At 42.8% G+C, this 26,232-nt stretch overlaps 1 protein-coding gene across 1 annotated transcript; it reads right to left on the reverse strand.

The window, feature by feature from the left end:
• SLC36A3 (solute carrier family 36 member 3) lies at positions 1 to 26,015 on the reverse strand. Its single transcript, XM_015141253.3, has 10 exons — positions 25,888 to 26,015; positions 21,164 to 21,254; positions 18,922 to 19,010; positions 16,147 to 16,242; positions 11,403 to 11,487; positions 10,261 to 10,479; positions 7,650 to 7,748; positions 7,082 to 7,248; positions 3,986 to 4,155; positions 1 to 269 (listed from the first exon to the last, which is right to left on the reverse strand). The coding sequence occupies exons 1-10, from the start codon at positions 26,013 to 26,015 to the stop codon at positions 1 to 3; spliced, it is 1,413 nt and encodes a 470-aa protein (XP_014996739.2).
• Between the last annotated feature and the right edge of the window lie 217 nt (positions 26,016 to 26,232).

Genomic DNA, 26,232 nt, shown 5'->3' on the forward strand with positions numbered 1-26,232 from the left:
TTATGCATAGACACCTGTGGAGTTGGCCATGGAATGGTTGATGGGTTGGGTCAACTCATAGAGGGCTTGGTATGTCCCAAATATACACCCTAAAAGGCCCAGGATGCTAATCATGATGTCCTTGGCAAGGGTGACACAGCTCATGTCCTCAGAGTAAAAGATGACGATCTCCAGGAGGGCTGGGATGATGAGGGCCAGGGCGCTGCTGCTCACGGAGCCCACCAAGGAGATGACCAGGTCGAGGCGGGGGATGAGGATGGCTGAGACACCTGCAACGAAAGGAGAAATTTAGAATCACTGAATGTGCCTGCAAAAAGGCAGCTCAGAAACAAGCCATTGCTTTGGAGTCCTAGAATTTCACAGATACCTAAGCGACCGCTTTGGAGAGGTGAGAGGGAGCCTACTGCAGGTTTTGGAAGGTCAGGCAACTCCCACCCCTGTCTTAACTACAAATACAGATGCTCTCCTTTTATATTTTATCTATTGGATTTTTTTTTTTTTTAACCTATAATCTTTACTGGAAGGGCTCCTCTACCACTCATCTGTTATAACCTCTTCACTGTAGAGATGGGGAAATCTGGAGCTCTAAAAGGAACAGGACTTATTCAAGGTCACACAGAGCTGAGATTAGAATCCACTGGGATGCCCAATCTAAGGTCCTTTTCACTCTACTATGCTGTCTCTCATGTGTAAGAAATAACTTGGTACACAGTAGGTGCTCAATAAGTGCTTGACTCTTGCCCAGGCTCGGAACCAATGTTTGTAGTATCTATGTAATACAGCTTTTGTCTAGAAGCAAGGATGGATTAAAAAAATGAGAGATGCTTCTGCTGCTGTCCGAATATCAACCACTTCTTTTTCTTTTTCTCTCTCTCTCTTTTTTTTTTTTTTTTTGTTGAGATGGAGTCTCATTCCGACGCCCAGGCTGGAGTGCAGTGGCGCGATCTCGGCTCGCTGCAAGCTCCACCTCCCGGGCTCAAGTCGTTCTCCTGCCTCAGCCTCCGGAGTAGCTGGGACTACCGGCGCCCTCCATGGCGCCCAATTAATTATTTTGTATTTTTAGTAGAGACAGGGTTTCACTGTGTTGGCCAGGATGGTCTCCATCACCTGACCTCGTGATCCACCCACCTCGGCCTCCCAAAGTGCTGGGATTACAGGCGTGAGCCACCGCGCCCAACCTCAACCACTTATTTTTCTGTTCTTAATAGGATCATAGTAATGAAGCACGCCATAAAACACGAAGAGAGCATTAGCTATCCAACCCCTATCCCTCTCTTCTCTTCACACTCCTAAATTTCCATCTCTTATACACATGGGGAACATATAGTATCACAGATTTTCCAAGGGAGTCCAATTTCAATAATGTTTGAATGAGTAAATATATAATTTATATGATTTAATTTTATGCAAATTTATTATTTTAAAACAATTATTACATTGATGTATAATATATGTACATAGTTTTGGGGTATGTGTGATAATTCAATATATTTATATAATTAGTAAAGATCAAATCAGTGTAGTTGGGATATCCATTATGTTAAATATTCCAATCATATGATTTTCCTGTGAACAAAATAGAGAAAGCCTGTTCTGGAAAGCATCCATACGAGCTCGCTGGATCTTTAAAAAAATCACCTCTTTCTGAAATTGCTCTGACACATCCAATCTGAGCATGAGAGAGACTCACAGACTCTCACGGCTAGGAGTGCATTACCCTTCTGATGGAAAGTCCCTGTCCCCAGCTTTCCTTCATCCGATGCTTAATAAGCTGCTTACAGAGAAAACTCAGCATCAGTCTTCCAGGAAAGTTCACTACCAGGGGGTAGAGAAGATATATGCAAGAAAAGCTATAATGCAAGGTGGACTGGAGGAAGGTCTTACACTCCATTCTGGTCATGTCAATCCTCTGCTCAGTGCCTTTCCATGGCTCCCCATGGCCCAAACTCCTCAACACAATGACCCTTAGGACTTGGCCCTGACGAAGCTCTGACCTCATCTCTCAGCACTCTCCACTTCTCCAAAGGGGCCATAGGCAATACTTGCCTCAGGTCTGTGCACAGTCTGTTCCCTTCCCGTGGTACATTCTTCACTCCTCCATCTATTTCCTACTTATCATTTAGGTCTTCACTGAAGTGTCACTCCACTGGAGAGGACTCCCTGACCCAACCAGGCTTAGTTATAAGACCCTCTTACATGTAGAGAGTGTCTTCTACTTTCGATCTTAACCATCATATAGAGCATCATGATGTCCCATCTTAACAATCATTGCAATGTGCTGTAATTATTTCCTTGCATATATTTGCCACTCAACTGTAGGTCCTGTGAAGGCAGAAGCTACATCTTCTTCTTTATTCATCATTGTATCCCTTGTGTCTAGCACAATGCCAGGCATGTAGTAGGTGCTCAACAAATGATTGTTGAATGAATAAAGGATAATAGAATTGATGGATGAATAATGGAGGAAGAATGGGACATTCAGCATATATCAAAAGCAGGGCATATCCTTATAAGGTCAGTTGTCTCTAGTCATGCATTCCCTGATACTCAGAGGCTCCTCAGACTTTCTTGTCAACGTACACCCTTCCCAGTAGGAATGATTGCAAGCAATATTATTTACAGCCTCTTGATGTCTTGGCACAGATTGTGAACTCTAACACCTCAAACCAAGTAGGTTTTTGCTGTTTCTGCTCATAAAACGCCAGTCATTTAAAGCTTGTTATCTGATAGTATGTTCTTCTAGACAGCTCCAAGCGTTGCATAGTTTCTCCTGACCCCGTACTGAGACTTGATTCCTTCAACGACTTTAAATTCTGACTCCTGGAGCCTCGAAGACTAAATTTCTTCCTTCGCTTTTACAATAATCCCACAGGTGTTTAAGGAGAAATGTGGAAATTTTCTGAGCCTCTGCTTCTCCAGGCAAAACATCCCTTTTTGTTTTGCTCATTCCTCATGGGTCATCGTTTGTGATCCTCTGTCTAGACATGTTCCAAAGAAAGAGTTCCCCAGCCCTTTTCATGAGGTTCCCAAACACTACAACAGTGCTCATGAATGAGTGAATGAATGAATGGAAAGGAACATGAAGAAAGGAAGGGAGGGAGGAGAGAAGAGTACACCCCAAAAATGATCTCTGGCCGGGTGCGGTGGTTCACATCTGTAATCCTAGCACTTTGGGAGGCTGAGGTAGGCAGATCACTTGAGGTTAGGATTTCGAGACCAACCTGGCAAACATGATGAAACCCCATCTCTACTAAAAATACAAAAATTAGCCATGCATGTTGGCAGGTGCCTGTAATCTCAGCTACTCAAGAGGCTGAGGCAGGAGAATTGCTTGAACCCGGGAGGCAGAGGTTGCAGTGAGCCGAGATAGCACCACTGCACTCCAGCCTGGGCAACAGAGCGAGACTCTGTCTCAGATAAATAAACAAATAAATAATCTCCAAGACTCTGAAAAATTAGTCCCATTGGGATTTTTCCCTTCAGTTAAACCTACTTTATGATATGGGACTTGTTCATAATTTATGATAAGAAGAAATATGGCACCATGAAAAACAGATGCATTGGTGCTGCACAATCTGTGTTCAAATCCCAGCTTTGTCACTTAGTGTGAATGACTTGGGCATGTTACTTAATTTATCTGGGCCACAGTTCCCCCTAATGGTAATATATTGTTACATTATTATCAGTATTAGATAATGTCAGTACGGTGCCTGACATATAGGATTGAATGAATGATACTTCTTCTGCAAACCAGCCAGCATCTATTTTCTATGTGTAGGCAGTAGACATGACTGTAACATTTACTGTGTGGTAATCGTGTTAAGCCCATTTATTTTTTCAATGGAAAAATTGAGGTCCAGGGAGGTGAAATATCTTGCCCTAGGTCACAAAGAAGGCAAGTGGCAGATCCAATGATGGTGGGGTGGGAACCAGTGTGGCTCTCTGTCATAGCTTTGGGTAAAGAGTGCCCTTTTATGCTACTCACAGGTTAGACAGACCAAGCCTGAGCGGACAGACAGGTCTACAAACAGTGCCCAGCTCTCTGACACTTGGGAAACGGCAAATGGGATGATGATCTCAGCTGGGACGTGGAACTGGAGGGCATAGGTGAAGAAGATGCCGATAGAGTACATCAGCTTGACCGACTGGTACAACCTGCAGACACATGAATAGGATGTGGAATGTGACACGGCTCCCCGGAAGGGCCATTGAGGACTCACTTACTGCTCAGAAGGTGGTATGGGTTGAGTATCGCTAATCCAAAAATCCAAAATCTGAAATGCTTCAATATCCAAAACACTTCTGGTCCCAAGCATTTTGGATAAGGGTTACTCAATCTGTACTTGTCACTGAGTTATAGAACTGACTAATGTTGGATGACTCAGGCCAGATTGGACATCAGGGCCATCCGGGAAGCTTGTTAAAAATGCATATTGCTGAAGATTCTGAGTCAGTAGGCTTGCAGCTCAGGAATCTATGCCTCTTCTTTTTTAATTTTTTAAAAGACAATAGGTGGGCGTGGGGGCTCACTCCTGTAATCCCAGCACTTTGAGAGGCTGAGGCAGGTGGATCACCTGAGGTCAGGAGTTCAAGATCAGGCTGATCAATATGATGAAATCTCATCTCTACTAAAAATACAAAAATTAGCTGGGCGTGGTGGCGTGCACCTGTAGTCCCAGCTACTCAGGAGACTGAGACAGGAGAATTGCTTGAACCCAGGAGGCAGAGGTTGCAGTGAGCTGAAATCACACCACTGCACTCACTCCAGCCTGGGCAACAGAGTTTGTTTCAAACAGACAAACAAACAAACAAGACAATATATGCATAGAGTAAAACTCATGGTACAAGAGTCATACAGTGAAAAGCATTCCTAGCTTCTAGTTTCCCTTTCCATAGGCAACCACTCAGAGTTTTCTTGTGGCCCTTCTAGAAATGATTGGTGTTTGTACATGCTCATACAGAATGTAGGAACATACATGCACATCCATGCACACAGACATGCACACACATATGCATATACACATGTAGACTCTTCGTTTATTCACCCAATATTTCTTTTCTTTTTCTTTTTTTTTTTTTGAAATGGAGTTTTGCTGTTATTGCCCAGGCTGGAGTGCAATGGAATGATCTCACTTGATCTTAGCCAAAAGGCCGAGGATCGATGCAATGGTGTGATCTCAGCTCACCACAATCTCTGCCTCCTGGATTCAAGCAATCCTCCTGCCTCAGCCTCCTGAGAAGCTGGGACTACAGGTGTGTACCACCACGCCCAGCTAATTTTATATTTTTAGTAGAGACGGGGTTTCTCTATGTTGGTCTGGCTAATTGTGAACTCCCAACCTCAGGTGATCCACCCTCCTCAGCCTCCCAAAGTGCCAGGATTATAGGCGTGAGCCACCACTCTTGGCCGTCTCATCTAGTATGTCTTGAAGATTGTTCCCTGCCAGTACACATAGATCTGGCTCTTCTATTTAATAGCTGGTTGGTAGGCCAATTGCATGGATATGCAATAATTTTAAAAATCAGTCACCAATTAATGAATATTTAGATTGTGCTTAGACTTTTCCCAAGTAAACTATGCTGCACAGACTATCCTTGTACATATATTAATGCATATATAATATACAAGCTTAGAAGTCAAAATGCTGGGTAAAAGCCTATGTGATTTAAAATTTTGATAGCTATTGACATATTGCCCATTTGCTATCCTAGTGAATTAAAAGACCTGCTTTCCCACGTCCTTGTCTGAACTGTGTTGATGCATGCATCTTTGCCCTTGTATTTATTTTTTTAACTTGCCTTTCTTTCTTTCTTTCTTTCTTTCTTTCTTTCTTTCTTTCTTTCTTTCTTTCTTTCTTTCTTTCTTTCTTTCTTTCTTTCTTTCTTTCTTTCTTTTTTCTTTCTTTCCTTTCTTTCTTCTTTCCTTTTTTTTTTTAAGATGGATTCTCGCTTTTGTCACCCAGGCTGGAGTGCAATGGCACGATCTCAGCTCACTGTAACCTCCGCCTCACAGGCTCAAGCAATTCTCCTGCCTCAGCCTCCTGAGTAGCTGGGATTATAGGCTCATGCCACCATGCCCAGCTAATTTTGATATTTTTAGTAGAGATGGAGTTTCACCATGTTGGCCAGGCTGGTCTCGAACTCCTGACCTCAAGTGATCCACCCGCCTCAGCCTCCCAAAGTGCTGGGGTTACAGGTGTGAGCCACTGCACCTGGCCTTCTATTATCTTTCTGAGCATCTCTTTATCTGGCCATCTGGCCTTTTTTTTTATTTGCCTGTGAAATACCTGTTCTGCCCTTTGCCCATTTCTCATTGGGTTGTTGGTCTTTTTCTTATTGGGAAGGTATATTTGTTTAAGGTTTTCCTGGAGAACCTGATGACTAGTGAGGTTCACACCAGCAGGTGTGAAGTCCTGATGGAGTTCAATGCCCACATTTTCTAGCTAAGGTCCCAGGAAGGAAAGTGCCCTGTCCAAGGTAGCTAGTGGCAGCCCAAATTGCCTAGAACAAGAACAGCATATTAGGATGATGGCTTGCATAAAATAAGGCACAACTTCAAAGAAATTCCACATTTAGTGTCTCATCTAGTCATCACCATAACACAGCAAGGTGGGTGGGGATGGTTACATTTTTCTCGTTCTACAGCTCCAGGTTTGTGGGAAATAAATGCACCATCATCCTACTCACCTTGGAAGAATGAAGGCTATGGGGATGCATAACAATGATAATAGCTAACACTCACGAATGCTTACCATGTGCTAAGCACTTTTCTAAGCATTATTTGTGTATTCATCCAATGAATCCCCACTGTCACTGCATCAGGTGGCACAGCAGTTATATGTGCTGTCCACCAAATACTGCCAGGCACATGGCAGAATTGCACTTCCCTGCCCCTTTGGAGTGAGGTGCGGCCATGTGGCTTGCGTTGACTGATGCAGTGTGAGCAGGAGAGACATATATCACTTCCAGCGATGCGTTACCAGCTTCATGGCTCAGGGCATGATTCGCTGTGCTCTCTGCTATGACAACCAGAACAGATCCCGTGTCTCTCCCTATCTCACCTGAGGTGGGCAGTACATACCAGCAATTGGGCAAGTTGAGGGTGATGCTAGCCTGGGTGTCTGACCCAAACTTCATGTAGCCCAGTGTCCCCAGGAAGATATAGAGGATGATGACAATGGACATACCCAAGTACAGAACAAAAGAAAACTGCTGTGGATGCTTCATCTGGTTTTTGAGAGGCAGAACCTGGAGGAAAAAAAAAAAGTTGGGAAAGAAAAAGTAGAAAGAGATGTGGCCCATTGTGAAGGAGACGGTTTCCATACAAGCGCAGATGTCCTTCCCCAGGTGGGCCCAGAATCAGAAAGGGGCCTCTCCACATGGCCACACCCCTTTCGTTTTCTCTCACGCTTTCTATTGGCAGGAATGTCCTACTTAGTCTTGGTTGATTAGTAAATTATCAGTCTTCAAGTCTTAGCATGGTGTGTTAGAGCAGTAGGGACCCTGTATGTGGGTACAGACTTTCCTTTCATCAGGAGAAGATCAGAGTCTGCACTTTCCATAACTACTATTTATTTAGACATCTGGAACTACAGTTGGCCACTGTAAAGAGCACTAGCGACCATTCGTGTGAACCCCATCAATCTTACCATGCCGACGCCTTCAAACGTGAAGATGGCTGTACCAAAGAACAGCAAGAAGGTCTTCCAGTTTGCCATCAAGGGTAGGTTGCTGGGATATGGAATCCCCTGAAAGAAAGTGGGAGAAGCGCATTGGTGTTGTTACAGTGTCAGAGTCATCCTGAATCTTTGCCTGGTGGAAAGCTGGGTCACACCTGATCTCAACAGAGAAAATCAGAAGATACTTAGACCTCAGTCAGCCTTCTAATCTTTTAAATATGATTATTTATTTATTTATATTGTGCTAAAATACACATAACATTTACCGTTTTAACTATTTTAAGTGCACAGTTCAGTAACATGAAGAACGTTCACATTGTTGTGTATCTGTCACCCCATCCATCTCCAGAACATTTTCATCACCCCAAACTGAAACTCTTTATCTATCAAGTAATAATGCCCCACTACCCAGCCTCCTGGCAACCCCTACTCTACTCTCTGTCTCTATGAATTGGACTATTCTAGGTACCTCATGTAACTGGAATCCTATAATAGTTATCGTTTCTGTGCCTGGCTTATTTCACTTAGCTTTAGTGTCCTCAAGGTTCATCCACATTGTGGTATGTGTCAGTGTCTCCTCACTTTGTAAGGCTGAATAATATTCCGCTGTATGTATAGACACCAAATTGTGTTCATCCTTTCATCACTTACTTGGATACTTGGGTGGTCCCACCCTTTGGCTACTGGTAGCCCGCTCATCTCTACATGTGGAGAAAGCTGAACATGGAGGAGAGGGGAATTGCCCAAGGCCACTCTGCAAGTTAGTGGTACAGCCCAGATAAGAATTCAGGTCTCCTGTTTCCCAGTCCTCTAACGTGTCTCTCTCACACTTCTTTCAGGGCTGTGCAGCCTACTAGTTAGTATAGCAGCTCTCATGAATCTAGAGGGAATGATTATGTTAATAGATTTCTATGTACACATCCTAAGCCCCAAAACCTGTGAATATGTTTTGTTACACGGCAAGGGAGAATTAAGTTTTTAGATTGGATTAAGGTTTCAAATCAGCTGACCCTAAAACAAGGAGATGATCCTGGATTATTTGGGTGGGACAAGCATCCTTAAAAGTGGAAGAGGGAGTCAGAAGGGGAAGACCAGAGGGAAGGCAGCATTAGAAAGACTTGGCTTGAGGCTGCCAGCTTTGAAGATGGAAGGGGGCCCAAACTAAGGCACACAGGCAGCCTCTACGAAGCTGGAGAAGACAAGAGAACAGATTCTTCCCTGGATCCTCCAGAAAGGAATACCGCTCTGCTGCACCTTCATTTCAATCCAGCGAGACTCAAGCACTGGAAAATACATTTGTGTTGTTTCAAGCCACTAGATTTGTGGTAATTTGTCACAACAGCAATAGGAAATGAATACAACACCAGAGACTTTCACTCAAGAAAATGAAAGTATAATAGCGGGATTTTATGGTCTGTGATAATGGAGCATGGACATGGCAGGCAGTCTGAAAGTCATGAAAAAATTACTTTATCAACTTCCTTGTCTGTAAACTGTGGATAAAGATAGTATAGTTGCTCCTTGGTCTCCATGGGGCATTAGTTCCAGGACCTCCCGTGCATACCAAAATCTGCAGATGCTCAAGTCCCTGATATAAAGTGGTGTATGGTGTAGTATTTGCATATAACCTATGTTTTTTTTTTTTTTTTTTTTTTTTTGAGACGGTCTTGCTCTGTCACCCAGGCTGGAATGCAGTGGTGTGATCATAGCTTACTGTAGCCTTGACCTCATGAGCTCAGGTGATCCATCCACCTCAGCTTCCCAAGTAACTAGGACTACAGGTGCAAGCCATCATGCCCCACTAATTTTTTAATTTTTTGTAGAGAAGGGATTTTGCCATGTTGTCCAGTTGGTCTTGAACTCCTGGACTCAAGCGATCCTCCCACCTCAGCCTCCTAAAATACTGGGATTACAGGTGTGAGCCACTGTTCCTAGCCAATAGTTGTTAGACCTAATTGTTTCTTAATTTGTATGATGTTTTATTGTTGTATATTTTTAGTGTTTTTTTCTCCCAATAATTTCCATTTGTGATTGTTCAGATCCATGGATGTGGAAATCATGGATACAGAGCGCCGGCTTTACTTCCAAAATAGTATTGTGAAGGTTCAATAAGTTAATGTATGTAAATAATTTGGCACCAAGTAAATAAAATTCCTTTATCATCTGTATTTCCTTTGTCCACCTACCACTTTTACAATTTTTTTTGGTTATTTGATTGATGTTTATCTCTCCAAGTAAATGCAGCCTCCATGAGACCAGGCACCCTATTTATTTTTACTTACCACTGAGTCCCTGGCCCCTTACACAATGCCTGGATTGCAGAAGGTATTCAGTAATTATTTGTTGAATGACTCATTGTTATCCAATGCGACAACGATGATGATGATGAGGATGTTGATGACAATGATGATGATAATAATTAGCTTTTACAACTTGTGGGACAGAAGTGTTCCTAGATGTCATGTTGGCAGGGACTGCTCAGAGCAGAGGATCACCTTCCTCAGCTTCATGATAACAAACCCTACTCCCCAAGTGCTTCATAGAGCCTGGACCCTGATCCCTTCTTCCCTGTGGCACAGACCTGCATGATATACTCAAAGATCAGAGCCATGCTCCCCACGGTGGTGATGTTGGCCAATGTCGAGAAGACGGACAGCACCTTGAGGTTCTGGATAAACACCAACAGGATCAGGAAGGGCAGGATAGTCAGCATGTAGAAACGAATGTCCAAGATGGGGGTCAGCGCCAGAATCTCCCTGGGCTGGCAGATGTTAGAGGTCACGTGGGCTTCTTCCACCATCTGACATAAAGCACACAATGACAGGCAGTGTGGTTGCTACATAAAACATAGGACACCAATTACAAGTCGATTTCAGGTAATTAACATAACTTAGTATAAATATGTCCCAAATATTGCATAAGACATGCTCATAGTAAAAAAAAATCACTACTTATCTGAAATTCCATTGTAACTGGGTGTCATATATTATTATTTGCCAAATTGGGCAACCCTAACTGTCGTGCCCATGATTGTGACCACCAGAAACTCTTAGAATCATAAAATCTCAAGGCTTTGAGGTTGTTTATACCCAAACCTTTTCTTATCTACAAAATGTGTTTCTTTCATACATCCAGAGAAAGGGAATTCATTACACAAGAATATCATCTTCAAATTTAGATAGCCCTAAAATCTGGGAAGCTCTAAATATTGGTCAGTATCTATCTACTTGAATATTCCATCTACAATACTTGTCACAGTTATTTCTGGTTGTTTGGGTGCACAAAACCAAGGATGCTCCCTCTAATCTGCAAAGCCAAGAAAGAAGGCTGTGGTTGATTTGTAATGTCTGATAGGAATGCAATGAGGGGAAGGTGGCAGCTTGTTGGCCTTGTATATTTAGACATCTTCTACATGACAACCTTGAGATACTCAAAGTAAATGTCACCAGTGTTTTTCAGGCTAACAATTATCATTGATTTCTGATTGGACATGATTGCAGGCCTCTCTTTCTACCCTGGTTACACTCTTCAGAAGTTACTTTGGCTCCTCTATCCTTTCAAAACGTGGTTCCCAGGACTGAGAGAGCTCCCAAGTGTGGTCTGATCTAGGAGTAAAAATGAAGCTCTCTCCTCCCATGACCCTAACACAATACGTTTGCTAATGTAACCTCAGCAGCAGGAGGTCTGCTTTTCTCCCACTCTGCCCAGAAGAGGCCTCTTTACCTGTTGTAAATTGTCTGCCATAAACATAAAATAAACACTGCAGAAGCCCAGCTGGGTGATGATTAATAAGAAGCTGACAGTGTACCTGGGAAGGAAAGGAAGAGGCCGATAGAGGGAGGAAACAAACAATCATTTCTTAATAGTTTATTATTTGAAACAATTATTTTTAATATTTTTGAAATTTTCCCTACTTTTTTTTAGTTTGAAAAATTTTTAAGCCAAAAAGTTGAAAGAATAGTATAATTAACATTCATGTGCCCTTTAACTAAATTATAGCAGTTGTTAATTTTTGGCCCCAAATTGCATTACATATATATATGTATATATGCATTCATTCATCTATACACACACACACACACCCCACACGCACACACACACACACACAAGCAATTTTTTTCAGAATCATTTGAAAGTCAATTGCAGGTCACTTTGGGAGGCCAAGGCAGGTGGATCATTGAGGTCAGGAGTTCGAGACCAACCTGACCAACATGGTGAAACCCCGTCTCTACCAAAAATACAAAAATTAGCTGGGTGTGGTGGCAGGCACCTGTAAATCTCAGCTACTCAGGAGGCTTGGGCGGGAGAATCGCTTGAACCCTGAAGGTGGGGGTTGCAGTGAGCTGAGATCTTGCCACTGCACTCCAGCCTGTGTGACACAGCTGAACTCCATCTCAAAAAAAAAAAAAAAAAAAAAAAAAAAAAAAAAAAAATTAAAAAAGAAAAGAAAAAGACAAATGTCAATTGCAGGTATCCTAACACTTAAACCCTAAATACTTCAACGTATCTCTCTTAAGACTGTAATAGCCAGAAAATCAACTTCAATATCTTCATATATACAGTTTCTATTTTAAATACAGTCATTCATTGGTATCCAGCAGCCCCAACGAATTCAAAATCTGCAGATGCTCAAGTCTCTTATATAAAAATGACTTAGTATTACCCCAATTCCCTCTAAAGTATCTTTTGTAGCTATTTTATTTTTTAATTCGGGATCTAATGAAGGTTTGTATATTACATTTGGCTATGTCTCTAGTCTTTTTTTTTTCATGTAGAACAGTTCCATAGACATTCACCTTTTTGTGTTTTCATCACATTGGCTTTGTTTGGAGAGTATAGGCCAATTGTCTTATAGAATGCCCCACATTGTGAGCTTGTACGGTTGCTTCCTCATGATTAAATTCAGGTGAGCACTTTTAGCAAGAATACTACAGAGGTGATAGTTTTGTATCTCTATTTCATCATATTGGGAGGCACATGGTATCCTGTTGTTCTGCTTTGTTGGTGACTGCCAGATCTTCCATTAGAAATGTACATTTTCCCTTTGTAATCTGTGGGGTAAAACTTTCAGATGGAGTGATTATCCTGTTCCTCAAATCAATGGTTTTACCATTCACTGATGTTCCTTGCTTGAATCAATTATGTGATTGGTAGTTGCAAGGTGGTGGTTTTCTAATTCTATTTATCATTTCTTCTAAATTTATTAGCTGTTTTTTCAGAGAGATATATTATTTTCTCCTCTTTTTTTGGCATCACAACAAATTCACATTAATTATTTCTAAATTTAATATCTTGTACTTGGTTATTGTCATTACTCTTTTGGGTTCTTAAATTATTCCAAATTTGGAGATGCATTTTTTCAAAAGAACAAAAATATTTTCCTTTACTTAGATTATAATATTTAGATAAGGGCTTTTCAAAATTGGTTTGTAGTATCAACCAATTTGTTGGTTGAGGCATATGTTAAAAATACGGACTCCTGGTTCTCATATCAGCCTATTGTGTCAGAATCTTGGCGGTGTCACATGTGACTTCAGAATAATATCTTTTTCTGTCTATCTTATGAAGATTTTCAAACATATACAAAAGCAATGAATAATTTAATGAATATGACGATAATTTAACGAGAATAATTTAATGAATTCGCATGTGCTTATCCCAGCTTCAACAATGAACTTTTTGCCACTTGTTCCCTATCTCTTCAGCCCCATCACACACATACTTAATTTGTCGGTGTATTTGGAGCAAATCAGAGATCCCAAATTATTTCACCTGTAAATAATTCAGTATGCAGCTCTAATAGACAATAACTTTAAAAAGTATAATCATTATACCATCATCGTCTCTTACAAAATTAACAATAATTTCTTCTTTTTTTTTTTTTTCTTGAGACAGAATCTCACTCTGTTTCCCAGGCTAGAGTGTAGTGGTGCAATCATAGCTCACTGCAGCCTCAACCTCCTGGGCTGTCTTGACTCCTAGTCTCAAGAGATCCTCCCACCTTGACCTCTCAAAGTGTTGGGATAACAGGCGTGAGCCATTGTGCCCAGCCAATAATTTCTTTATATCATCTAATAATCAGTCCATATTCAGATTTCTCCAGTTGTCTCAAAAATATCTATCTTACAGTTAGTTTCCAAACAAGTCTACACATTGTATTTTGTTAAGTCTCTTAAGTTTTTTAAATTGCTATATTCCCCTTGCCCTTTTTATTTTTTCCTCGCAACTTTTAATTTTTTGTTTGCTGCTGAAGATACCAGATCATTTGTCCTGTAGTATATCCTATTTTTTCTATTTGGTTGGTGACTTCCTCATGATGTTATTTATCTTGTTCCTCTATCCCCTGTGCTTCCTATAAATGGATATTAGATCTAATGAATTTGATTAAATGGAGGTTTCAAATTTATTTTTGAAATATCTCAGAGGTGGTACTACTCTGTACTCCCTACTGTGTGCTATTATGAGACACACCATATCTAGCTGTCATGTATATAAATATGAGATGCTAAGATGAGTGCATGGGGTCAGGTGGCATCAGTGCATTCTCCCTTTATAAAGTTTCCCAGTGACCATTCCTGTAACAGCTTGAGCATCCATTTATGACCATTACCTCCATGGAATGGGCAGTTTTTTGTTTGTTTGTTTGTTTGTTTTGAGACATAGTCTCGCTCTGTTACCTAGGCTGGAGTGCAATGGTGTGGTCTCAGCTCACTGCAAACTCTGCCTCCTGAGTTCAAGTGATTCTGCTCCCTCAGCCTCCTGAGTAGCTAGGATTACAGGCACCCACCACCATGCCTGGCTAATTTTCCTATTTTTAGGAGAGATGGGGTTTCGCCATGTTGGTCAGGCTGGTCTCAAATTCCTGACCTCAGGTGATCCACCTGCCTCAGCCTCCCAAAGTGCTGGGATTAGAGGCGTGAGCCACCACACCCGGCCAAAGAATGGGCAGTTTTTAATCAAGCTTCTAACGTATCTCTTAGTAAATTAAAGATGACAAATTATTACTTTAAATATTTTTTAAATGTTTCCAACTCTTTCTCATGACCTCACCTAATCATGACGTCATCTAATCATTAGAGTGGCTCCTGATCAGGAGATCAATGACCTACTGAGAATCTCAAGAGAGGAGCTGCAAAGGAATCTTAGCAGCCACAGTGTGATTCACTACCTCCTGAGGGACTTTGCTGGGGAAGGTTCCAGTGTTAGGTTCTTGGTCAAATCTCTGCTCCACCCATATCAATGTCCACGTCTTTGGATATGTTATTTTATCTTTTTTTTTTTTTTTTGAGACAGTCTTGCTCTGTTGCCCAGGCTGGAGTGCAGTGGCCGGATTCAGCTCACTGCAAGCTCCGCCTTCCGGGTTTATGCCATTCTCCTGCCTCAGCCTCCCGAGTAGCTGGGACTACAGGCGCCTGCCACCTCGCCCGGCTAGTTTTTTGTATTTTTTAGTAGAGACGGGGTTTCACTGTGTTAGCCAGGATGGTCTCGCTCTCCTGACCTCGTGATCCGCCCGTCTCGGCCTCCTAAAGTGCTGGGATTATAGGCTTGAGCCTCTACGCCCGGCCTGTTATTTTATCTTTATAAGTCTCATATTTCCAGGACAATAAAAACCCACGCTGCCTACCTCGCAAGGCTGTTGAGATGAACAGAGTAGCTAAGACGTAGAAAACCATTTTGTACACCGTTAACTTTTATCAAGGCAGGGAACAACCTGAATGTTCACCTTAGGGGAATAAGCAAATGAAACAGATATACGTCCACACTAGGGAACATTGTGAGCCTTAAAAAATAATGAGGTTGGCTGGGTGCAGTGGTTCACACCTGTAATCCCAGCACTTTGGGAGGCTGAGACAGGCGGATCATCTGAGGTCAGGACTTTGAGACCAGCGTGGCCAAAATGGTGAAAACTCTGTCTCTACTAAAAATACAAAAATTAGCCAGATGTGGTGGCAGGCGCCTGTAATCCCAGCTACGCAGGAGGCTGAGGAAGGAGAATTGCTTGAACCCAGGAGAGGGAGGTTGCCATGAGCTGAGATCGCACCACTGCACTCCAGCCTGGGCAACAAGAGCGAAACTCTGTCCCCAAACCCCCCACCAAAAGATAAGGTCCATTTATATGTTCCAACGTGAAAAAATAGGGACATATTGTTAGATGAAAAATCAAATTTTCAAAAATTATTCTAAGTAATGTATAAGAAAATAGAAAGTAAATTATGTACTTCCATTCACACACATATAATGATGTCCAGGTAGAGAAAAAAGTCTAAAGGAATATTTACTAACTAGATTTCAACGATTACCTTATGGGTACAGAGTGAGATGGGGGATGGGGTTATTGGGGTGATTCTCTATATTGTTTGATTGTTTACAATAACAGCATATTCATTTAAAACCTGTATAAGTAGAAATAAAGAAAAGTGGTGACGATGATGATTGTTATTACTACTAGGACATCTGTGACTCCTACTTTCCCCACACTGCATGGGTCCTCAGCCAGGTGTTTGGGCAGGTTTCAAGGCTGTACATCGTGGCCTCTCCATAGTTCACAAAAGTCTTTTGCAGTCTAGGGGGAAAGAACAAACAATGCATAGTTTAAAACATTTTTGTTAAAGGTACAGTTTTCTCCCAAAGTGAGTGATTGTTCTGTATTTGTGTGTGAGCATGAAGCGTTCTATCGATTTTTTCACAGTGATGTACTTTAACAACTTTCAGGAGTTCGCCTTTTTTTTCTTTTTTTTTTTTTTTTGCAGTTATCCCTTTAAATACAAATGTTTAACTGATTGTCATTGGATTTAGTCTTCTTGAATAAACGGTAGCTGTGCATTGACGTGGGTCTGCAAAGCAGGAAAGGGAGGGAAGAGGTGGTGTGGGTGTGTCCAGGCCAGTGATTCCCTCCTTCCCATTGCTGAGGGTATCAGAACATTTGAGATCCTGGCCTGGGCCAGACCCCTCACAAAGGTGATACTCGGGATCCTGCCCAGCACCCCTGTAGGATGTGATGCCTAAGTTCCAGCCTATTCCTCTTCCCACATCCCTCTTCCTCAACCCTTTTAGGGGTGGAGAAAGCCCTGCTGCAGAAACAGCTTTGGCTGGAGCAATTGGAAACAGCAGCAGGTTGCCCGGATCCTGGAAGCACGACATAAACTGCAGGACTGAGGGGAACAGGTGGAGGAGAGGAAGGGCTCCAGCCTTCTTCAGAAGCCAGAGTTTAAATCCCAACACGACCCTCAGGTAGCCAGACATGTAGAGGCAGTCTCTTGAGATCTCTGGGCCTCAGTTTTCTTCACATGCAGTCTGGATTTTGGGGGAGGAGACTGAGAGATGGATATGGAGATGTGCTGGAACATGGCATTTTTACTACTGCTCACTGTGATAGGCATTTTCAATACAAATGAGGTCACCTTGCATAGAACTGGCAAGGATATAAATCTGAGGGTTGTAAATTCAAAAGCTATGGGATCAGACAGGTATTGGTGATTTGGTGGGTGACAGGGCTGAGTATGAGACAGTAGGGAGCAGTGGAGACTGTGGCAAACCAGAATACATGTCCCATTGTAAAAGGGATTGCTCAGGACTTGCCTCTAGAAGCACATCTAAAAAATGAAGGCTCAGAGGTAGTCGGTTGTCTAACTGATTAAGAAGGCAGAGTTTTTTTTGTTTTGTGAATGTGAAATCTCCAGGTTTTTTTTTTTGAAATAGAGTTTCACTCTTGTCGTCCAGGCTGGAGTGCAATGGCGCGATCTCAGCTCACCAAAACCTCCGCCTCCCGGGTTCAAGTGATTCTACTGCTTCAGCCTTCCAAGTAGCTGGGATTACAGGCATGTGCCACCATGCCTGGCTAATTTTGTATTTTTAGTAGAGATGGGGTTTCTCCATGTTGGTCAGGCTGGTCTCAAACTCCCGCCCTCAGGTGGTCTGCCTGCCTCGGCCTCCCAAAGTGCTGGGATTACAGGTGTGAGCCACCATGCCTGGCCAAAATCTCCAGGGTTTAAAGGTTGACTAAAGAATAAAACTGTGGAGATCCCCCAAAACATAACTGAAGGCCATAGCCAACTCTTAGGGCATCACTCTGCAACCTCTATATTAGAAAAAATAAAAGACAAGTCATCAGAGAAAAAAAAAATTCAGGGAAAGGCTTTCAGAAATGGCCTGATGTCAGAAGCTTATCTGGTGATATAATGATCCCAGAAGGCTTGAGGGAAGGGAAGATTTGCAAAATGATTAACAGTGGAGTCACAGTAGGTCTTCCAATACCGGCTCTGCCACTTCCCAGCGATATGACCCTGGGCAAGGCATTTAAACCTCAGTTTACTCATCTGTAAAATGGGAATAAAAATAGTGCCTACCATAGAGGCTTACTGTGAGGAGTAAACAAGGCTTGCAAGGCTCTTGCCATGGTAACCACAGTGTAATTGCACAGTACATTTAACTGCGGAATGAGTAAATGCTCTTAAAAGCGTTTTGTGAGCAGGAAAGTGCTCTGAGAGTTAGGTGTGACTGATAGGTACTCCAGGTACACCTCTGTGGGTTATGATAATTAGGCTTTATGGAGAGTTTTATTTACTGTCCCTACTTTGACTTTTGAGGCCTTTCTTCACATTTACGAGGACCTATTTAGTTTTGCATGCCTTGGGAGTAGCTGAGCGCTGTGGATCTCTGCATTCTTTGTTTTTACTGCATTTCTCTTTTCTGTCTGAAATTGTTTTTGCATTAAAGTTTCAAATACGTAAACATTGATTATTATATGTATGCTTTGATAATGACTGAAATCATTGTGAATGCTTCTTTTTAGTAAGTATGCTTTTTACTGTTACTAACTTGTTCTGAAAGGAGATTGCATGAAACAAATTACCCTGACAAGGTGTGGGTATTGGAGTGGGAGAAGGTTGGGGGTGGCGAGTCTAAAAGGAAGAGAAGAAAGTCTATGTCTCAAATAAATAGAGCAATTTATATAGTGCTTTTGCATCTTTTATCACTTTCAATGCTTTCAGGTAAGGAGATTTGGGCTCAGAGGGATACAGGAATTTGATAGTCATCCAGCTTGTTAGCAGCAGCGTCGGACCTGTGCCTAGAGTCTCTAATTGGGACTCTTTGTCACGCTCTCCTTGCCTTCATAGAATCCAGAGTGGTAGCAAGGTGACCTGGAGCAGTGGCCGAATTAATTGGGTCAGTGTTCAAAAGAAGTGTAACACACCCGCAGAGGGGCCCCAGTGCTGGGATGGGAGAGAAGCAGGCCTCTGACCTCTGACTGAGGTGTTGAGCACAGTTCAACAGGATGACCATGCAGTGCACGGTGAGGACCCCAATGGCCAGAAGGCTGACAGGACCGACCTGGAGGGGAGAGGAGAGAGGGGGAAGTGAGCCAGAAATGATCACTCCCATTCCCTGGCCCTCTCACTGTCTGGGTGCTGGGGCCTCTTGCATAATAAAACTGTCTTTGGGGTGACAGACCCAGCCTGAATGTCCTCATGCTCCCAGATGCTAGAGTTTGAATGCTCTTCTTAGCATCCCTGTAGAGTGGCTGCCCAGCTTCTGCTAGGATCCTTCCAGTGACAGAGAGCTCATTACCTTCCCACATAGCCCATGCATTTTCTCATTTTCCTTGAGTTCTACCAGTTTAGAGTCCCTCGTGGTAAATTTATTTCATACGATACCCTGGCCCTCCCTTTCTCCAAGATAATTGAGGACCAAGGTATCTTATGACTCAGTTCTCTTCCTCTAGTGCAGAGTTTATTAACAGATGCCCTATTGACATTTTGGGGCAGACAATTATTTGTTATCTGTAGTGTGTCTAATCTGTCAAATTCCTTTTAAAAAGTGGAGCTGATTACTAATCATATCTTCCAGATGTGATCAGAAGGGCATAAAGAGGGACCCTCTCACATCCTTTGTTCTGAACACTTGTGTCTTTACAGATGTGACCTATCACAAAGACACAAATGAGGGATCAAGAGCACCACTCGACTCCACTGGAATGCAGGCTTCACGCAGCAGAGACTCTCATATCTTGTTTGCTTCTATATTCCCAGGGGCTACAAATGCACAGGGTAGGTAGGTACTCAATAAATATTTCTCAGACGAATCATGGCCAGAGGTTCTGGTGGGAGACGAAAGGTAAAGAAATCATCTAATGACTCTGAGGAAGCAAACATCAAAGAATGAAAGCATTGTCTTAAAAAGCAAATACCACCCTGGCAAAGATAGTTTGGCTGAAGACCATGTGTTTTTGCAGAAGCTCTAGAACCCAGAGGATCCCAAAGTGGACAGTCCCATCTCTGGGTTGGAACCACTGAAGATCAGAAGTCATGACAGAGGAAGCAAGGGTCTTGCCTTCTTTAGACATGGGAGCCACTTACCAGGCCTGGAGATAAGAAAAGATTCACTGCAATGAAATGGAAATTATATATTTGGTATCAATTCCATTCAATAGATGTTAATGGAAACTTGCTGTGTGCCAGTCCCTACAGAGGCTACTGTGGGGAGGTGCAAAGGGAAATTAGACAGTTTTTGCCCACAGAGCTTTCAATTAAATGAGGAAGGTGGGCCTATTAAAAATAAACATGTCGGCTGGGCGAGGTGGCTCACACCTGTCATCCCAGCACCTTGCGAGGCCGAGATGCGTGGGTCACCTGAGGTCAGGAGTTTGAGACCTGCCTGGCCAACATGATGAAAACCTGTCTCTACAAATAATACAAAAATTAGCTGGGCGTGGTGGCCCACACCTGTAATCCCAGCTACTTGGGAGGCTGAGGCAGAAAAATCGCTTGAACCTGGGAGGCGGAGGTTGCAGTGAGCCAAGATCTTGCCATTGCACTCCAGCCTGGGTGACAGAGCAAGACTCTGTCTAAATAAACAAACAAACAAACAAATAAATAAATGTCTTATCTTCATACGTGCTTTAAGAATCCCAGGTAAGGTAGATATAAATGGTAGAAAAACACAAAGTGAGGATGGCATTAATGATTGTAGGAAAGAGTAGTTTTAGAGAGCAGGCAATTTAAAAGACAGAAACGAGGGGGCAGGAACAGCACGGGAAAAGAGACAGAGGTAGGCTGGCGTGGGGAGAGTGGATTGTTGGGATTGTTGGAGGTGTCTATCCTTGTGTCCAAGATACTTTCTCATGTGCCATCATTTAGTTTGGAACAAGAGTCACACACTCAAATGCCTGCAGGGATTGGGCTGTTAATGCAAATGATGAAATGAGCTGCATGTGATCCTAGGGAGTGGGGAGGACTGTTGGGAGAATTGTGGCAAAGTAGAGTCAGATGAGCATGGTGAGTCTTTAAAAGTAATGGTGTGCCCCCTCCAGGGATGCTCAGGTTGGACTCAGGTTGGCTCCAGGGGATTGATGTCAACAGGCACATTTTCTATTGCAGAGGATACCCCCAAATTGCCCATTGATAACAGTTTGAAGGCCTTCAGGACCTATCACCCCCCTTCTGCAAATGAGCAAACCTAGTTCCCATCCCACAGATGCCTCTTACCAATAAGCCGGCATTCTTTATGGCCAGGGGAAGCCCCAGGAGCCCTGTGCCAATGTTGCATTTCAACAAGTGGATCAAAGTTTGCATCATCCTGTGGTGGGGAGAGTAGGGAGACAGAGGGTACTGTTAGTGGAAGGGAAGCATGGCCAGAAGCTCAGCCTCCTTCTGGCATCTCCAGAGTGCCTGATAGGGAGAGGGACAAAACCTGAAGAGGTGGACTTGGAGACAACTTTCAATTCTAGGGGTCTGTCCTGGAACATCTGATCTGGGGATGGTGCTAGTTCAAGTGACTCAACGAATATTTAATACACACTAGGCTCTAAAGGAAATAAAAATTGCTACCACTCTGGATAACGCTCTAGTACTGGTTGGTTCATTAATCCATCCAGTGATTTCTTTCATGAGTTATTCTCTCAAATAACATCTATCGCAACCTAATACGTGTCTATCAGTTAGATAGACAATGGAAAAAATTAGTAATAGTTGCTTCAATCTACAGTGAGGCATCAGGTTATTTATTAACTCACTAGAAACAAAAATCTATCATATATGGAATATTTACTGGTTTTAGTTTATTCTTTCATCCATTTGTTCAACCAATATTCATTGTGAATATGAACTGCTTGTACGCGCTCTCTCTCTCTGTCTCTCTCTCTCTCTATATATATATATGTGTGTGTGTGTGTGTATATATCCATGAATTGCTATATAATATATTCACATTATGCACTGGGTACAATTTAATAATTTAATAACAATTGTTACTGTGCATATAGAGTACTTATGATGGTCCCAGCAGGGTGCTAGGGCTTAGGGTTCTAAATATTCTTCACGCCTGTGCTGGCAGCTCCTGCCCAGGCAGCTCCAATCCTGACGTGGATTGGGTAGGAAAAGTGGGAGCAGGATCATGAGAACAGAATCAAAAAGGAACTTAAATAAAAAGTACATGCACAAGCATTGAACCCAGAGGTAGGAGCACTTAATTCTGAGGTCTAGCTCTGCCACTAACCTACTGTGTTTGGTTACTACTTTGGGAAGCCCTTAGCTACTTAGATCCTGTTTCACTGCCAAAAAAGGAAGAACAATTCTGGTCTTGCCTATGTCCCAGGGAAGCTGTAAGACTCAAAAGAGGTGACAACATGATGAATCCTGGAATCATGAAGTGCTTCACAGATATGAGCATCACCATCATATCATTGTCTCATCATCATCATCCTCATCATCACTGCCACCTTTGGTTTGACCTTCATGGTGCTCACTTGTTAGAAAGGGCCTCCTTCAAGAAGAAGAAGAATTGGGATGATAGGGAAAAGGCAAGCATGGGCTGGCTTAAGCAAGTAGAAGTGCCCCCTCCATCCAGAACAAAAGGGTACCTTGAAGATGCCATTGGGAGATACAGACGAAGTCTCAGGCTAAGACAGAGATGCCTTTGTGCCACACTTAAATTGTCTGCAGGTGGCCAGGACAGCCAAAACCAACGCCCAAGTGAGTCCAGCACAGACAGTGCTCACGTCTCTTTGCCTTATCCATTAGGGAGTCATGGCAAGGGGCTTGCAAGAAGCTGTACCAGGTCTTTGCACTTCAAGGCTGACCTGAGAGAGGGTTGGATTGAGAGGACAGGCAGACTGTTGGGGACTTCTGTGACTTCAATCTATTGAGTGAAGTCTATTGACCTAAGTTCTGTTAAGGCAGTCTACTCACCTAAGGATGGGGGGGGCACCCATTGTCCCTTTACTTCTGAGAGATAATTTTTATTTCTTGGTAACTGTAATTTGTCAATTCTTTAGTAGTAATTTCTCCAAAAGATGTGGTCCAATTTCCCACCCTCTGCTCTTTTTTCCTTTATCTCTCACTTCTTTCGCATGGTAGCACCAATATCTTGCCCCTACTTGAATCCGATCTTGTGGGAAAGGTGAGACAAGGTTTTGGAGGAACCACTGCGCCTTAGCTGACAGCATTACTCATCTGGACCTTGAAGCATAAATAGATGTTGCGAGATCCCCTGGGACTTAAAAAATTGGGTTTATATTTTTTCTTGAAAACTACACAATTGCTATTATAAAAGGAAATTCCAAAATCCCACCAATTGAAAATAACCACACACTATAATTAGCATTCCTCTGGGCATCTTTATTTGCGCTAAATGCATAGAATTTTACATGAGGAGAACCACTACACATGCTGGATCCTCAACTAATTTTCTGTATGAATAAATGTGCTACACATTTTCATGTCCAGTAGATTTCCTCCATCACTTGTAATGACTGTATCATATTCTACCGTATGTTTGTTCCATGTGTTAACCTTTCTCTTAACGTTTCCAAGTTTTCAATATTATTGAAACTGCCTTTGCAAAATTATAGCTGAGGAAATTATGACAGCGAAAGAAATCAGACTTAACCAACTCCATCTTGCTTCTAACCTTTAAGAAGTCCTTGTTTATTCCTGGACGTAGGCTGAACTAACTTTGGGAAGGAATTCACTTCATGATTTGACTCTTGATAACAACCCTTTCCCAAAAAGACCCCCATCTTGCCTGGGGGCCATTCTGCCTCTACAGGACTAACAAATTAGCTATAAGACTGGAAAGTACAGTTTAGGGGTCATGCAGCCTCTGGCTTCAAGAGTCTGAACCTCCCCAAATTGCTGCTGGGGATAACATCACTATTGTAAAACCTAACATGGGTGCTTGAGTTATTTTGCAGACCCTGCACTCTGATGCATCATCTGAAACCACTCAGACCAGTAATCTGGCTCAACCAGTTCTGCCATCCCACCCAAGAACAGAAAACAACAAGAAAAACTCACTTCGAGCCCCTATCTCCAACCTGATCAATCAGCACTCCCCACTTTCCAAGCTCCTACCCACCAAATTATCTTTAAAAACTCTAATCCCCGAATGCTCTGGGAGACCGATTTGAGTGATAATAAAACTCCTGTCTCCTGCACAGCAGGCTCTGTGTGAATTACTCTTTCTCCACTGCAATTCCTGTCTTGATAAATCATCTCTGTCTAGGCAGCGGGGGAGGTGAACCCATTGGATGGTTACATTATAACAAGTACTTTGATAAAAATTATGCACACTTGTGCTATTATTTCTTTTTTTCTTTTTTTTTTTTTTTTGAGACAGAGTCTCACTCTGTGGCCCAGGCTGGAGTGCAGTGGTGCGATCTCGGCTCACTGCAAGCTCCGCCTCCCGGGTTCACAGCATTCTCCTGCCTCAGTCTCCCGAGTAGCTGGGACTACAGGCGCCCACCACCACGCCCGGCTAATTTTTTTGTATTTTTAGTAGAGATGGAGTTTCACCGTGTTAGCCAGGATGGTCTCGATTTCCTGACCTCGTGATCTGCCCGCCTCAGCCTCCCAAAGTGTTGAGATTACAGGCGTGAGCCACCGTGCCCAGTCACTTATGCTATTATTTCATTAGAAAAAATTCCTAGAAGGGGTATTATTAATCAAAGGGTATATTTATTTATATTTCATTATACTTTAAAAACCTAGATTGTGAGACAGTACAAAATTCGAAAGGTGAAACACAATAATCCAAATCCTTATGAAGTGAATATAAATCTCTTTTCTCTCAGCCTCCAAATTCTCTTCCCCAGAGGCAACCACTGCTGTAAGTTTTCTGTGTGCGTGCACGAGTTGTGGACTTTCGGACAGTATTTGCCAAATAAATATTTGTATGTTTTATACAAATGACATTTTAGGATTTGACATGCAACATTGCCATCTAGAAAGATACCAATTTAATTCCTCCCAAAAAGATGAGAGAGGGCATTTCCTGATATCCTTATCAACACTGGGGATTGTCATTGATAATCTCTTTGTGTCCACAGTTATTACCAATCTGATGGTTACCAGATAGCAGTCTGATTGACAGTAAGTCCTAGAAGAAGAGTTCTGTCGAGATCATGTCCTTTGCAGGGACATAGATGGAGCTGGAAGCCAGTATACTCCGCAAACTAACAAAGGAACAGAAAACCAAACACTGCATGTTCTCACTTGTAAGTGGGAGCTGAACAATGAGAACACATGGACACAGGGAGGAGAACAAGACACACACTGGGGCTGGTTGGGGATGGGGGCCGGGGGAAGGGAGAGCATCAGGATAAATAGCTAATGCATGTGGGGCTTAATACCTAGGTGATGGATTAATAGATGCAGCGAACCACCATGGCACACGTTTACCTATGTAACAAACCTGCACGTCCTGTACATGTATCCTGAAGCTTAAAATTAAATTAAATTAAATTAAATTTTAAAAAACAGAGAGAAGAGTTCCATGTGTCTGAGTTTGGGGCAGTAAAGGTGGAGACCTGGAGTTAGCACCTTTTGTTTTCTGGATGGATGGCATGGGGGGTTGGGGAGAAGAGGGAGAGAGAATAATGGCAGATGTGTGAGGAGAAGAAGGCAGCCAGAGACTGTGGAAGAAAGAGAGGAAGGAAAGGGCAGGCAGCCTGAGATAGGAAACTATTCCTGGAGACTAGCTGCTCATGTTGAACGTGGCTGCTCTAGCTGGGTTCTTCGTGAAAACTGGGAAACAGGGCTAGTAGCCAGAGCCACAGTGATTGACCTCCTTAGATTCTGATTCATTTTTTATCCACGCATCTCCTGTTAATGGAATAAGCGTGTTAAGGAGACAGACGAAGGAAGACAAAGTCCAGAGCTGCAAAAACAGCAGTGTTTGACCTCAGGCCTGGAAGGGCGGTGCAGCCACTTACGATAGTCCAGCTTCCCCAGCAGGATGGACATTCTCTGAAGTAATGCTACTGCTGCTCTCCGAGGGGGACTGAGATCTATTGTCCAAGGAGTTCAGCTCACTGTTGTAGTCCCTTCCAAGCAATGACATCTTCAACACGGTGGGTAGGTGGTGGAGGCTCAGGGTTAAGGCTCTGAATGAGCCTCTGATGGGTCTGTCGCCAGAGAAACCATGGCTGCCGACCTGAGATGCTGGCTCCTAACCCCAAGGATGCGTGCTGCTGGCTGAAGCCTGACGTGCATGAATCAGGGAGGCGGTGGTGGCAGGAGAGGTGATGTTGATGATGCCTCACCTGGTTCTTGGGGGA

The sequence above is a fragment of the Macaca mulatta genome, chromosome 6 (genome assembly GCF_049350105.2).
Source record: "Macaca mulatta isolate MMU2019108-1 chromosome 6, T2T-MMU8v2.0, whole genome shotgun sequence".
NCBI classification, from domain to species: Eukaryota; Metazoa; Chordata; class Mammalia; order Primates; family Cercopithecidae; genus Macaca; species Macaca mulatta.